General features: G+C 37.8%; 1 protein-coding gene across 1 annotated transcript in view; it reads left to right on the top strand.

Moving 5' to 3' along the window:
- The window catches only part of LOC124805009 (glycosylated lysosomal membrane protein-like), a 61,632-nt gene extending 46,498 nt beyond the window's left edge, over nt 1-15,134 (top strand). Inside the window, exon 6 of the mRNA XM_047265409.1 lies at nt 13,235-15,134. Coding sequence (XP_047121365.1) covers nt 13,235-13,406 — 172 coding nt within the window. The 3' untranslated portion in view covers nt 13,407-15,134. The remainder of the gene's footprint in view (nt 1-13,234) is intronic.
- The last annotated feature ends 200 nt before the right edge of the window (nt 15,135-15,334 follow it).

The following is a 15,334-nucleotide window of genomic DNA, read 5'->3' as shown; positions in this document are numbered from 1 at the left end:
TGGGCGCTAATGACCACTGTAGTTGTGCACCCTAAAACCACAAAAAAAAGTTGTTAGTTAAATACAATGTTAAATAAAGCTATATGTGTTTGAAATTATCACTTTTTTACTGTTCAGGATCAAGGCTTCCAAAAGGAAGCACCTTATGTTAGACATCAAATAGAAACTTGAAATTAGAGATAAGGTGAACAGAGCTTCTTCGTAGAAAGCCATTGCAGCTGAGTAAAATGTTGGAGGAGCAACTATTTATGACCAAACTTTAAAAGACGAAAAGATAGTCAAAAGCGCGCAGAAAATTTGATGAAAGTGATGAAGACATAGTGGGAAATAATGTGAAGATACATCACACTGCTGGTGCTGAAGCTGCAGACATCTAGGTGGAGTGCATAATGCAACATACAGTACCTATTTAATGCTTGTAAATTTGTGTGATAAAGCATACAGCCGTTGCGTATCATCAATGTGACAACTAAAAATGAGACATGTCTCATAGGGTTACTACTGTATAAGTATATCCCCCAAAACTTTATTTTCTATGAAAATGAATGTCTCTTTGGATTTAATGAAGTGTTATATCTACTTTACACTAAATTTTGACACTCTCTACAATCTGTCACCTGTATGTGCAAGGAATGGCCGGATTAGTGAGAGTCTAGTGTACTTTCTTTATCACTTTCATTGCAATGGGCAGGTGAACCAGCAAGGTTAGGTTCACACACTTGGTTATCTTTTTTATTGTTTACTGTAACAACACCTGCCTTTGGCTTTCCAACATCTCTGCTTTTCTTAAAAGCCTTCTGAGGATTTCTAGTCACTTCGTTTACCCATGATTATCCTTCAATAAAACAGAGACTTCAGTGAACAGAATTCACTACAAATATTTTCAGGATTACAAAAGAGAAAATAAACATGGAAACACATGACAATTGAGTGAGCAGTATATGTAGAACTATCACAGTTTAGCATGTAGATTCATGTGTACGACATGCAAAACAAATCACAAAAATATTTTAAAAATAGTTGTAGATAAGATATCAATTGAAAGGGGAAAATGTAGTTTTTTAAAATGCAAAATTGTACATTTCATGATTTTGAACCTTTCTGGAGCCCCTTAATGGTAAAAGGCCAAATCAATCAATCAATCAATCATAGAGACTTGCTCCCAAACCTGTTTAGAAGACTGCAACCCCTCTTCAGGAACAATGTGTTAAGCTGGAATTAAAACACACAGCCCGCTGTTGTGGTGACCTCTAAAGTACGGCTACCTGTATCGTTGAGCCAGGAAAGCTACCTCAACTGAGCAGAATCTGTGGATCATTGTGGGTTGCACGTGTAAGGTCTTAAAGAATAGGCTTTACCTAAGTGAATGGAAGCAGGAAGGAAATTTTAATCTTCACATGCATATCTGCACACCAAAGGAAAAAAAGGGGATTCATCAGAACCACAGTCTACATAAAGTATGCCAAATATATCTTATTGAAATAGGAGCCAAAAGCTTTGTTAGTGAGTAGGCGAATATGGATTAGGGCTGAGAAATGAAAGAGGAAGTCGCCTGGTAGAATTTTGCACAGAGCATAACTTAATCATAGCTAACACTTCGTTCAAGAATCATGAAAGAATGTTGTATACATGGAAGAACCCTGGAGATACTAGAAGGTTTCAGATAGATTATATAATGGTAAGACAGAGATTTAGGAACCAGGTTTTAAATTGTAACACATTTCCAGGGGCAGATGTGGACTCTGACCACAATCTATTGGTTATGAAATGTCGATTAAAAATGAAGAAACTGCAAAAAGGTGGGAATTTAAGGAGATGGGACCTGGATAAACTGAAAGAACCAGAGGTTGTACAGAGTTTCAGGGAGAGCATGAGGGAACAATTGGCAGGAATGGGGGAAAGAAGCTTTGAGGGATGAAACAGTGAAGGCAGCAGAGGATCAAGTAGGTAAAAAGAGGAGGGCTAGTAGAAATCCTTGGGTAACAGAAGAGATACTGAATTTAATTGATGAAAGGAGAAAATACAAAAATGCAGTAAATGAAGCAGGCAAAAAGGAATACAAACGTCTCAAAAATGAGATCGACCAGAAGTGCAAAATGGCTAAGGAGGGATGGCTAGAGGACAAATGTAAGGATGTAGAGGCTTATCTCACTAGGGGCAAGATAGATACTGCCTACAGGAAAATTAAAGAGACCTTTGGAGAAAAGAGAACCACTTGTATGAATATCAAGAGCTTTGATGGAAACCCAGTTCTAAGCAAAGAAGGGAAAGCAGAAAGGTGGAAGGAGTATATAGAGGGTCTATACAAGGGCGATGTACTTGAGGACAATATTATGGAAATAGAAGAGGATGCAGATGAAGATGAAATGGGAGATACGATACTGTGTGAAGAGTTTGATAGTGCACTGAAAGACCTAAGTCGAAACAAGGTCTCGGGAGTAGACAGCATTCCATTAGAACTACTGTCAGCCTTGGGAGAGCCAGTCCTGACAAAACTCTACCATTTGGAGAGCAAGATGTATGAGACAGGTGAAATTCCCTCAGACTTCAAGAATAATATAATTCCAATCCCAAAGAAAGCAGATTTTGACAGATGTGAAAATTATCGAACTATCGGTTTAATAAGTCACAACTGCAAAATACTAACGCGAATTCCTTACAGACGAATGGAAAAACTGGTAGAAGCCGACCTCGGGGAATATCTGTTTGGATTCCGTAGAAATGTTGAAACACGTGAGGCAATACTGACCCTAAGACTTATCGTAAAGAATAGATTAAGGAAAGGCAAACCTACGTTTCTAGCATTTGTAGACTTAGAGAAAGCTTTTGACAATGTTGAATGGAATACTGTTTCAAATTCTGAAGGTGGCAGGAGTAAAACACAGGGAGCGAAAGGCTATTTACAATTTGTGCAGAAAGCAGATGGCAGTTGTAAGAGTCGACGAACATGAAAGGGAAGCAGTGGTTGGGAAGGGGGTGAGACTGGGCTCTAGCCTCTCCCCGATGTTATTCAACCTGTATATTGAGCAAGCAGTAAAGGAAACAAAAGAAAAATTCGGAGTAAGTATTAAAATCCATGGAGAGGAAATAAAAACGTTGACGTTCGCCGATGACATTGTAATTCTTTCAGAGACAGGAAAGGACTTGGAAGAGCAGTTGAACGGAATGGACAGTGTCTTCAAAGGAGGGTATCAGGTGAACATCAACAAAAGCAAAACGAGGATAATGGAATGTAGTCGAATTAAGTCGGGTAATGCTGAGGGAATTAGATTAGGAAATGAGACACTTAAAGTAGTAAAGGAGTTTTGCTATTTGGGGAGCAAAATAACTGATGATGGTAGAAGTAGAGGATATAAAATGTAGATGGTAAAGAATGGCAATGGTAAAGAAAGCATTTCTGAAGAAAAGAAATTTGTTAACATAGAGTATTGATTTAAGTATCAGGAAGTCGTTTCTGAAAGTATTTGTATGGAGTGTGGTCATTTATGGAAGTGAAACATGGACGATAAATAGTTTAGACAAGATGAGAATAGAAGATTTTGAAATGTGGTGCTACAGAAGAATGCTGAAGATTAGATGGGTAGATCACATAACTAATGAAGAGGTATTGAATAGAATTGGTGAGAAGAGGATTTTGTGGCACAACTTGACTAGAAGAAGGGATCGGTTGGTAGGACATGTTCTGAGGCATCAAGGGATCACCAATTTAGCACTGGAGGGCAGCGTGGAGGGTAAAAATCGTAGAGGGAGACAGAGATGAATACACTAAGTAGATTCAGAAAGATGTAGGCTGCAGTAGGTACTGGGAGATGAAGAAGCTTGCACAGGATAGAGTAGCATGGAGAGCTGCATCAAACCAGTCCCAGGACTGTAGACCACAACAACAAGAAGTATAAATTTAGTAGATCCTGCTTTGAAGTTTAAAAATTCGTGGCTTTTTTTGCCGTATGGAAAAGTCTTTATTATTTGTCTATTTAATATTGGCTGGTAACGTGTTCATAAAATTATATTTGAGGGTGATTTAATGTCAAATCATACAGGTCATGTCAACTCGTGGACCAAATTTCTCGGGAAAAAATATCCGTTGCATCCCTTTGTCATAAGTGATAAGAAATAAAGTATTTTCATCTCATCTTAATTTTTGTAAATGGCACAGCCCTTTGAAAAATGTAAACAGTAGAGAACAAAAGAAATATACCCAATAAACCAAAAGTACTGGGGACCTGGCAGATGTTCTGTGTTAAAGCCCCTTTTCAGTGTGTTGAAATTTAGTTGACACCCGCACACTTATCGGCTTCCTTTGACGTATAGTTTAACACAGAAATATGAAATTTAATTTTTCCACTAGATTTTTTTTTTTCCTTCCTGTTTTGAAAGTCACAGAATGCTGTCTTTTCTGTCATATTAACAGATACTACTGATGTAATTATAAACAGTATCTTCTCTGCTCTAGATCTTGGTATTATGTAAATATTTATTACCAAAAATGTAAAAAATTGCATGCATTTTATGACTTTTTACGAATTATTTACTCAAAAAACCCCATCCAAAAAGTTTGGAGAAGTAAACGAAACATTGTTTAGTTAATATATTAGTAGTCAGTGTGAACGCAGTGGGCAATATTTTTCTTTGCAAAGTGTTAACAATTTTTGAACATTCTGCGTGTTTCACATCACTGAATTTCTAGTGTAAAAATGCATGTTGGCAACACTGTTTCCAGCACTCATCTGTTTGTTATAAACAAGTGTGAACTTGCACGTAAACCATTCTGCATAGAGTTTTGTGTTTGGTTTGAACTTTTTGTTAGATCCAATGATGTAGTCAAAGAAGTGGTGTTTAAGAAAAGTGAAAAACACATCAGTTGTTGGAAATCCCTCAGAGCTTTTTGCAGAAATATCTTGGTCCTCAAGTAACAGTATTAGCATCACATCCATTGTGCAGGAGTTGCTACTTTCACTACAAGAAGAAATGTAGTGACAACTCACCTGAATGTGAAACCGAGGAAGACAGTGCAGATGCTCATATTCCTGGGTGTGAAGTAGCCCCTACTATATCCCCACTTAAATGTCCAGGAAAAGTAAGAAGCACAAGAAGAAAACAGGATGCAGCCTAAAAAGAAAATGAAAGAAATTGAAACAAGTTTTACGCAAGAAACATCTTCAAAACTTTGTGAAGTGTTCAATGTAGGTGCACGTAGTGCAGACCCAGAAGATTGTGATATGTGCACGAAATGTGATGTGTTGATTCAAAATCTAAATACTGCTATCCCAGCAGCCACGTGTACTGAGAAGGTATAGTTACTGACACTGATATCAGGTTGCTACTCTAAGCAGCAGATACAGAAATATATACCCACTTTCTCACATTATTTGATATCAACAGCTCATAAAATAAAGAATGAGAAAGGTATTTGGGCATGCTCAGATTCTTACTGTGGGCATCTGTTGCGAGGTGATACGCTTACTGTTGATCTAGAATATTACCTAAGTGATGACAGATTGCAACAGGCAAAAGTCCTAACCAGGTTGATGTTATCTCTGTTAGTGAAAAATTTAAAAAGGTAAAAAGATGTATGAAAACATAATGAGAGAAGCATATCTCCTAATGAAAAAGGTATCGCAAAATTCTACTCCTTACGATCAAAATTGGTAGAACGCCAGCCAGTGAAGGAAGTATGCACATGTATTTAGTGCATTAATTGGAAACTTCTTTCGCCATTGTCACGGGAAAGTAGTACACAGGGATGGACCTGGTGCTTTCGTGTATACGTCAAGAGCCGCAAGATAAATGTTGTTTGCAGGAGTGTGCAATGTGTTCTGGTGCTGAAGTGCTGACTATTGAAGCATTACATCTTCAGGATACTGATGCAACCTATGCATTGTGGGAGTTAGAGTTGGTGAAGAAGACAGTAGAGCCAGAGAAGTTTGTTACAGAGGTTAGGCATTGGGTCATGAAAGGAATAGCTCACCATCATACCTGGAGGATTCAGACACAGGCCATAGCAGAAGTAAAATCAGCCACATCGGAGAATACTGACACTTAGTTCTTCATTTCGACTTTTGCTGAGAACTGGTCTGTTGCTTTGCAGGACGAAATTTGAAGTTACCACTGGCACACATCACATGTATCAGTATTCACATGTGTTGCTCACTTCCTTTGAACATCACAAGCTATTGTTAGTAATGATCTCATTCATGACGGTACACATGCATGCTGGGGTAGGAGGTCTCTCTCAACATCTTGCAGCAAGATTTTATCTCCAGCATGAAGTTGTTGATGCTAGAAGAGATGCTATGATTTGTACACACTGTATCAACATAAGAAACAAACATGAAACTCTTAATTCTAAACAAAAGTACATTAAGGAAATTCAGTTCAAAAAAGAGAAGGGTGGTCTGCTATGAAGCATGTTGTAAGAATTCAATTGCGTCACTACTGAGTTGCACCCTGGAATGGCACATACATTGCGGGAACGGTTCTGCATGAAATGCAGCCTGTTACTGTGTGTGAAATGTGGAGACCCCACAGTATACATTAGAAGACATTGTAGTGACCCACTTATTTTCTTTTATGTATGACACTGATGGGTAGGACAGATAAGTGTCTCTCATGAGCTGTAAGATATGTCTCCTTTGACACCTCATGGTCTTGCTCTAATGGTTTCTAATGGCTATCATCAAAAGATCAGTGTGCCGTTTCCTTTTCCCAAGTACTGCTCTTGTTGGATCATCCTTGTCCATGTGCAAATTCAGCTCAGCTATAAAATTTCAATGAGCAGCAGATGGAAAAAACAAATGAACTCATTTCAACAGTACGGTGTTGATTGTTATATTGAAGAGTATTTTAATTCATGGAAAGTCATGGAGAAATAAAATCATGACAAAGAACAATCATAATTTGCAAATCATTTCATAAAAAGAAAAATGAATATAAATGCTCTATATATCTCATTTTTGTTATAAAATGCTTTTGAACAAAATTATGAATTGTTTCCCCACTCACTTATAATGTTTTATAGTAATTAATTTGATACAGAAAGGCCAGTTTTGCGTGACGTTTACTTTAAATCAGTGATCGATTTAAACATTTAAATGTCCATAATTTTTTGACCTTGAGAACTAGGCCTACCTGAAAAAATTTCTTACATTTTTTTTGCAGACGAGCATTGTCTACTCCGATTGTACATTCCCTAAGTTCAGTGACTATGTAACGTACCATGAAATTTTTAGCATATTTAGGATGGGGGTTTTGGAGAAAATAATTCCTAAACAACCTATATATAGGGGAAACATTCCACGTGGGAAAAATGTATCTAAAAACAAAGATTCTGTAACTTACCAAACGAAAGTGCCGGTATGTTGATAGAAACAATAAAAAACACACACACACACACACACACACACACACACACACACACACACACACACACGTAAAGGCAAAGAGTTTGGGTAGAGATGTCAGTCGAGGCGGAAGTACAGAGGCAAAGATGTTATTGAATGACAGATGAGGTATGAGCGGCGGCAACTTGAAATTAGCGGAGTTGAGGCCTGGTGGGTAACTGGAAGAGAGGATATATTGAAGGGCAAGTTCCCATCTCCGGAGTTCTGATAGGTTGGTGTCAGTGGGAAGTATCCAGATAACCCGGACGGTGTAACACTGTGCCAAGATGTGCTGGCCATGCACCATGGCAGGTTTAGCCACAGGGTGATCCTCATTACCGACAAACACTGTCTGCTTGTGTCCGTTCATGCGAATAGACAGTTTGTTGCTGGTCATTCCCACATAGAAAGCTTCACAGTGTAGGCAGGTTAGTTGGTAAATCACGTGGGTGCTGTCACACATGGCTCTGCCTTTGATTGTGTACACCTTCCGGGTTACAGGACTGGAGCAGGTGGTGGTGGGAGGGTGCATGGGACAGGTTTTACACCGGGGGCGGTTACAAGGGTAGGAGCCAGAGGGTAGGGAAGGTGGTTTGGGGATTTCATAGGGATGAACCAAGAGGTTACAAAGGTTAGGTGGACGGTGGAAAGACACTCTTGGTGGAGTGGGGAGGATTTCGTGAAGGATTGATCTCATTTCAGGGCAGGATTTGAGGAAGTTGTATCCCTGCTGGAGAGCCACATTGAGAGTCTGATCCAGTCCCGGAAACTATCCTGTCACAAGTGGGGCACTTTCGGGATTCTTCTGTGGGAGGTTCTGGGTTTGGGGGGATGAGGAAGTGGCTCTGGTTATTTGCTTCTGTACCAGGTCGGGAGGGTAGTTGTGGGATGCGAAAGCTGTTTTCAGGTTGTTGGTGTAATGGTTCAGGGATTCAGGACTGGAGCAGATTCGTTTGCCACGAAGACCTTGGCTGTAGGGAAGGGACCGTTTCATATGGAATAGGTGGCAGCTGTCTTAATGGAGGTACTGTTGCTTGTAGGTGGGTTTGATGTGGATGAATGTGTGATATACACACACACACACACACACACACACACACACACACACACACACACACACACACACACACACAAAAATTTCAGGCTTCCGCAACCCACGGTTGCTTCATCAGGAAAGGAGAGGGAAAGACGAAAGGATGTGGGTTTTAAGGGAGAGGGTAAGGAGTCATTCCAATCTCGGGAGCGGAAAGACTTACCTTAGGGGAAAAAGGACATGTATACACTCGCTCGCATGCGTGTGCGCACACACACATACAGACACAGGCAGACGTGTAAAGGCAAAGAGGTTGGGCAGAGATGTCAGTTGAGGCGGAAGTACAGAGGCAAAGATGTTGTTGAATGACAAGTGATGTACGAGCGGCGGCAACTTGAAGTTCGTTAGCGGAGGTTGAGGCCTGGTGGGTAACGGGAAGAGAGGATATATTGAAGGGCAAGTTCCCATCTCCGGAGTTGTTCTGATAGGTTGGTGTCAGTCTGAACGCTTTCGTTTGGTAAGTTACAGCATCTTTGTTTTTAGATATATCTTTCCCTCGTGGTTAATTTGGAAATACTCATTTCTTCAGTTTATTTAGCAACTTTGAGTGCTTCATATGTGAAATCAAAAGAAGCATGCATTGAGTGTGGAGAGGATGATAAGTTTTAATGTTCAAAGTGGATAAGGGATTCCAGAAACATCTGGAACACTACAGCCACATTTGAAAGACAACTGCATCTCTGCAACGCTTCATTATATCTTGTTCTGACAACACAAGTATAAAGCGAAAAGGATATATATTTGTTGCAGTTCTTTGTCTATTATAATTTTATTTCTTTTACATTATAGGTTTAATACAAGAAATATCCAAATGTACAGCAAATGAATGTTGGAATGTGCTATAAAATATTGAGATGTTTATTAATCAAGAGGAACATTTTCTACAGTTTATACAAAATACTGTAGCTTTTTAATAACTCTTCAAGGATTAAAGATGGCAGAATAGTTTATGCATTTGAAAGGAGATGGCGAACTGAACTGAGTGAGCATATAACATTGGATGCTGAAGAAAATGACATTTATGTAGCAGCAGATTGTACACACCCTTAGAAATATGGGAATTGTTTCATATAGGAAAAACCTGTGAATTTTGTAGAATTCTAGAAATTTTTTCAATGTTTCAGTTCTCTGTTACGTTTATGTAATTTTGTTAGGTAAGAACTGAGACTCCAACAAAGAATTTTACTTCAGCTTGCTTGAGCACCCATAAGATCCAAATTCATCTAACCTTCAGCATGCATAATACTCCAGCAATAATACATAAGCAAGAATAAAACACCAAAATAAAACTTAAGTTGTAAGAATATACACCATTAACAACAATAAAACAACACTGCACCCACACAAACATCTGTTGACAGCAAAATGTGTCAAATGCTTCTGGCTTTGATGAAGACTATGCAGTACTTCATAACAAACCTGCTTTCAGTGAGCATGAGGTCTCACAACTGCTCATCTTTTTAACATGTCGTGTGAAAATATTGCGAATAGTGGTTTGAGAAGTGTTCCTTTCAAAGTAGATTTCCTTTACACAAGATCCAAGTGTGAGACTATGATGTTCTCAGATCATGGAATGTTTGACCCTCATTTAAAACTTAAAACTTGGAGGACTAACCACCTGGAAAAAAATTTGGGCCCAGGAGACAAGCGGTTTATGCCATTAATTAAAATCTTACTGGCACATTTGTTTGATATATATCATAAAGGGTAACACTTGCAAAAAAAAAAAGAGAAAAAAAAAACACCAAACTTCAAGGTTAGTTTTCATGTTCCTTTTAATTCTTTCATCACAAATTATGCAGTAACAAAGGCAAAAAGTATAGTTCTCCATAAAAAAGATGAGGTGAGTTAATGAGCAATCTCACACAATTCGCTTTGTGCTGTGGAAAAGTCAGTGGTTGATAGAATGTGTATTGAGCCAGGTAAATCGTGAAATGTTCCATGCACAAGAGTGAAATTTATAATTGTGCATGTCAGAAATATTCAGGTCTTGCAATTTAAGCTGTGTCCTGGGGATTCTGCCTACCCACACCTTCAGAGAAAAAGTAAAAAAAAATTGATGTCCAATATTATATGTGAAAGCTTAACTTCTTGTAACTATACTGTGGGTACATTAAGTGGAACCATTAACTGTCCCTATTTGCATATTCACACAAGTTAAGTGATACTGCTGTTGATTGACATCATCATATATCGTATGTTCTGAATATCTGCCATCATTGGCTGGACTGAGCACATAACATGAACTACGATTGGCTGAAAAAAGCACATCACAATCTCAATTTCACTGCTTGAGAAGTGGCCATGCTACATTTGGATGAATTTGTGTTTCTGTTTCTGTAGTACAAAAATATGTAACATAAATGTTGCTGTGTGTCAAAGATCTTTCCAAAACACTTCTTTTTTCCTGGGTTTCATTTTCTAAACTGCTGGGAATCTACACTAGTGTATAAAACCTTTATCATTCAAAAGATTGAGTTTTACAGCTCTGAGGGAAATTATACTGTCACTTAAGAGAAAAAAATGTACTTTGACATGGGAAAAAGCGTATTTTTGCCCAGGGAACAGCGTAGTTTTAAACGGGTGATCCGTGGAAAATCCAGGATTTTTTTCCTTGTCTGCAAATACACTCTGAAAGTGAAAACTTTGATCTGTAATATTTTTTGGGAAAATGAAGTTATTGGGTTTGTTTCACTTACCATCAGTGTCAGTCCACTGAAAACATCAGCACCTCTATGTTACTCTCTTTTTGACTGAATGGCTGCTGAGAAATATTGTTTTAAGTTTCTAAATTTTGACATCATTTTTTGTTCAATATGTGCTTTAGTCTCAACTTTCCTTTCTTCGTCTGCAATATGGAAACTTAATTACCATCATGCTTGTTATTTTGTCAAAAGTTTAGTCTTTATACACTTTATTACTTCTGAGCAGAACTTGCAGAAAAAGCTACTGAAGTGTTACAGGCCTGGAATGCACTTCAGATATAATACACATGTTTAAACAATAATAAAGTTGTAGAACACTAATAAATTAGATAACTGATAATTCTGTTTCGTGTATACACTTTAAGTGTACATTACACTTTTTTTTTTTTTTACATCATTGGAAATGCCATTTTCGACTTCGTTGATGAAAATGGGTCTCGGCCCAAAATTAGTCATTGAATGAAAAATAAAATATTTGCAACTTCGACTGGTTTTGTGTTCCATTGATTGACAGAATTTGCTGTCCCATGTTACTCCAGAATGCCGGAAGCATGTAATTAATAAAGTAGTTGAAAGTGAGGTAGAAGTTGTAAATTCTGCTTACTATAGTGGCACTATTACATTTGTGTCCTAAATTTTGTTGCAAAACTACTCAATTATTTAACCTCTGTTATTGATACGTTACTGGGAAAAATAAAAATTTCACTGATTTTTAAGTACATATTGAAGCACAGTGTGTATCAAAAAGTATCATCCGTTTTGGCACATCTATATTTTTGAAACTAATAAACATATACAATGATTTTTTTTTTTATGAACGGGAAATTGGAGTCACATAAATCGTCTTTCCTAAACATCAACAAGAAATAATCAGATAGTCGAGTCTGATGACCTTGGATGTCAGTAATGTAAGGCTGAATCATTTGATCCAGTGCGACTGATCCATCATTCAGTAATCCTTTGATTTAAAAATTGCTGCACTTCCAGGTGCCAGTGTGGCAATGCCCCATCCTGTTGGTCAATGTAGTTGTTTGAATCAGTCTCCAACTGTGGAAAAAGAAAGTTCTGAAACATATTGAGATATGTGCTACCTATAACAGTGTTCTCAGTAAAGAAAAATGGACCATACACCTTTTCCCATGAAACTGCACAAAATCCATTGAATTTTGATGAGTACCTCTCATGTTGTAAAACTTAGTGTGGTTGTTCCATACCCCATTTTCTCACATTGACAGTTCACCTTTCCATTTAAATGGAATGTTGCCTGGGCACTAAATACTAAGTGTGAAAGAAAACTGTCATCCTCCATCTTGTGAAGAACGAAATTGCAGAGCTCAACATGTTGTTGTTTGTCACCTTAGCAAAGAGCTTCCAGTAGCTGAATTTTGTATGGTTTCAAGTGTAAACGTTGATGCAACACATGCCTGATGGACATTGAGGGCATGTTGAACTGTCCAGCTGCATGGCGTACGGATTTCTGCAGACTCTTTGTGAAACTATTGCAGATGCCCTCAACGTCTGTGTCAAACACTCGAGGATGGCCAAGTGATTTACCTTTACACAAACAACCTGTTTCTTGGAGTGGTTCATGCCATGATCTGATGCTCTGTGCTGGAGGGCAACCTACACCATACATAGTATGAAACTCACACTAAATAGTTATTACTGACCCGCACTGCCTTTCTGTTGTTCTGACACCATGTTTACTAGAACTGAAGTGAGTGCATGCTGCTGCTTCCTAGCAGGAACTGTTTAAAACTCGAGAGTTTGCTCTATCCACAGTATGTTATTCACTCTCATATCTCAAATAACATAATAGTGATGATTTTTTAAAGTTTGGACGATTCTTTTTGGTATACTCTGTGAGTTCCCCATTAATTGGTTGGGTAATTCATTTTAAATATCAATAGAAGACAAGGGCATACCGTCTACAATACGACCACTTCTAGTAAAGCTCTTTGGTGTTCAGACCTACTTTAGGGTTAAGAACAACTTTAGTTTTACAGTTTTGTGATATTAAATTGCTGTTAGTATATATGTATTTAATTTCTTTGCAGGACATTTGCCATTGGCTATGGGAAGCCACCAAATGAAGATTTCTCACTATTGGTTATTCTTGTAATCAGTATCGGCCTTGGACTTCCTGCTCTTTTGGTTGTAATCAGTGGTATTGTGATGTCCATTCGCAAGATCTCGCAAAACAAGGATGATCTTTTACTGTCTAGTTGACCCTGGGCTACTTGTAAATGCAAGTGCAGTCCTGTTTGATGTCAAGTGCCTGTGTATGAAATATAGACTATTTTTCATGTACTCTAAATATTTTGCAATCATCACGTGTGTGTGTGTGTGTGTGTGTGTGTGTGTGTGTGTGTACAAAATATATTCTTCTGTGATAATATTGCTGTGAAGTAAGCTCTCTTGCTTAAGGAAATACTTCTTCAGAAGCTGAATGATAAAACCATACTAATATCCATCATAGGTGGTAGATTCTTTATACAAGATGACCTTTAGTGTACCAGGTGTTACATTACATTTTTAAGAGTTGCATTTTATTTAAATACATGTTCATTTTGTCATGCAGGGATTGAGGAATCATGTGCACTGTTTAGCTGGCACATGTCCATTGCTGCTGATGTCTGTAGTGCATAGCTTTGTGTTTGCAGTAGGGGGTGGCTTGGCATTCCAGTACACCATTGGATAGCTGATACTTGAAGATATTCAGACCTGAGTTTTTGCAACCACGAAGTAGCTGTTCCTCCACATATCAAAAGCTGAGTCCCGTACTTCTTTTCATGCTGATTCACCTATGCAGGCAGTACTGGTGAATCGCCATGAAGAGAAGTACGAAAATCGTGTTTTGATACTTAGAGAAACAATTACTTCATGGTTGCTGAATCTCTTAAAGGCTCAGCTAGAAAATCCTGTGCATTAAAGACTACGTCGGCAGCAATGGGCATGTGCCAGCTAAGCAGTGCAAGGTATCACCCAATCCCTGAATAGATTCTACCAGTTATGCCAGCTATAAACAGTCTGAGCAGTCCCCCAATCCCCCCATTGCAAAGTGAATCTTCATCGATTTTTCTAAAGTGAATCTTCATCTAGTATCAAGAATTTGACACCCTACGATGGACATTAAAAAGGGTTTTGAAATTCAGAAATAAGGTCGAGGCAGTTTACCCAAACATGTAGAAACATTCTCAAGCAATCATAAGCTAAAGAATGTTAGTGCTGTCATGTGCAGTATGCTGTACAAAGCTTCTTTTTAAAAAATAGAGATGATAGTATTAAATACTGCTCACGGAGTATCATATCAGCACCAGCTCGTGCATTTAAGCTTGTTGGAAAATGTGTAATAGATAATAGTGAAAGTTACTGCAAACAAATTTTCATGAACTTGCTGAAGATAATATAAGTTTAATGTGAAGTTGTAATCTATTTATTGTATCTAATTTATATAAAGTCGCAGATAGTGAGAGTTTTTAAAACTGTGTAATATAATATTGGTGTTAAAAAATTTGCATATTCATTTAATTACTGGTGCCTTCATAAAAAAAGCTTTTGATGTGGCAGCTTAATTCATAAGTTGATGCAAAGACGGAGTTGTAATTATTGAACCTCCTCTGTGACTTATGTAGTCCAGAAATGTTTCTTGTATTATTCAAGAAACAGTAGTTAACTGAAGGGAGTAGGGTAGAGAAAATAGTCATTTGCCATTTCTTAGAGGCAGGATAAAGTAATGTTAATCTCATATTTATTTGCACGCCAAAGTCATTGTTTTCAAAATGCTCTAACTACTAGCAGTGTAAAATACTCAGAGAAATATATGTTTAATGCAGATCAAATAAGCTAAATGCTTTAATTGTTGGAAATAGTTACTTTAGAGATATCCTTGTAAGTATATTGTTGTACCCTTTTTTTGTTCATCTTGATACTTGATGTAAAGACTTGTTGTGTTCATTCCTGTTATTTTTATTGTCATCACCTACTTCTAATGATTATAAAACATTTTGGAGGCCTTCATGCTGTATGTTTTTGTAATACATAATAGAGGTTTTGAGGGAGTAAAAATAGTGCCAGTTTCACCACTTGATATCTGTTGGAGAATAACTGCAAATTAAAACCTATATTAGGAATAAATGTAACACTCTCTGATAAAC

This window comes from Schistocerca piceifrons, chromosome 7, assembly GCF_021461385.2.
Source record: "Schistocerca piceifrons isolate TAMUIC-IGC-003096 chromosome 7, iqSchPice1.1, whole genome shotgun sequence".
Lineage (NCBI taxonomy): Eukaryota > Metazoa > Arthropoda > Insecta > Orthoptera > Acrididae > Schistocerca > Schistocerca piceifrons.
This window is presented reverse-complemented; position numbering and strand designations above follow the sequence as displayed.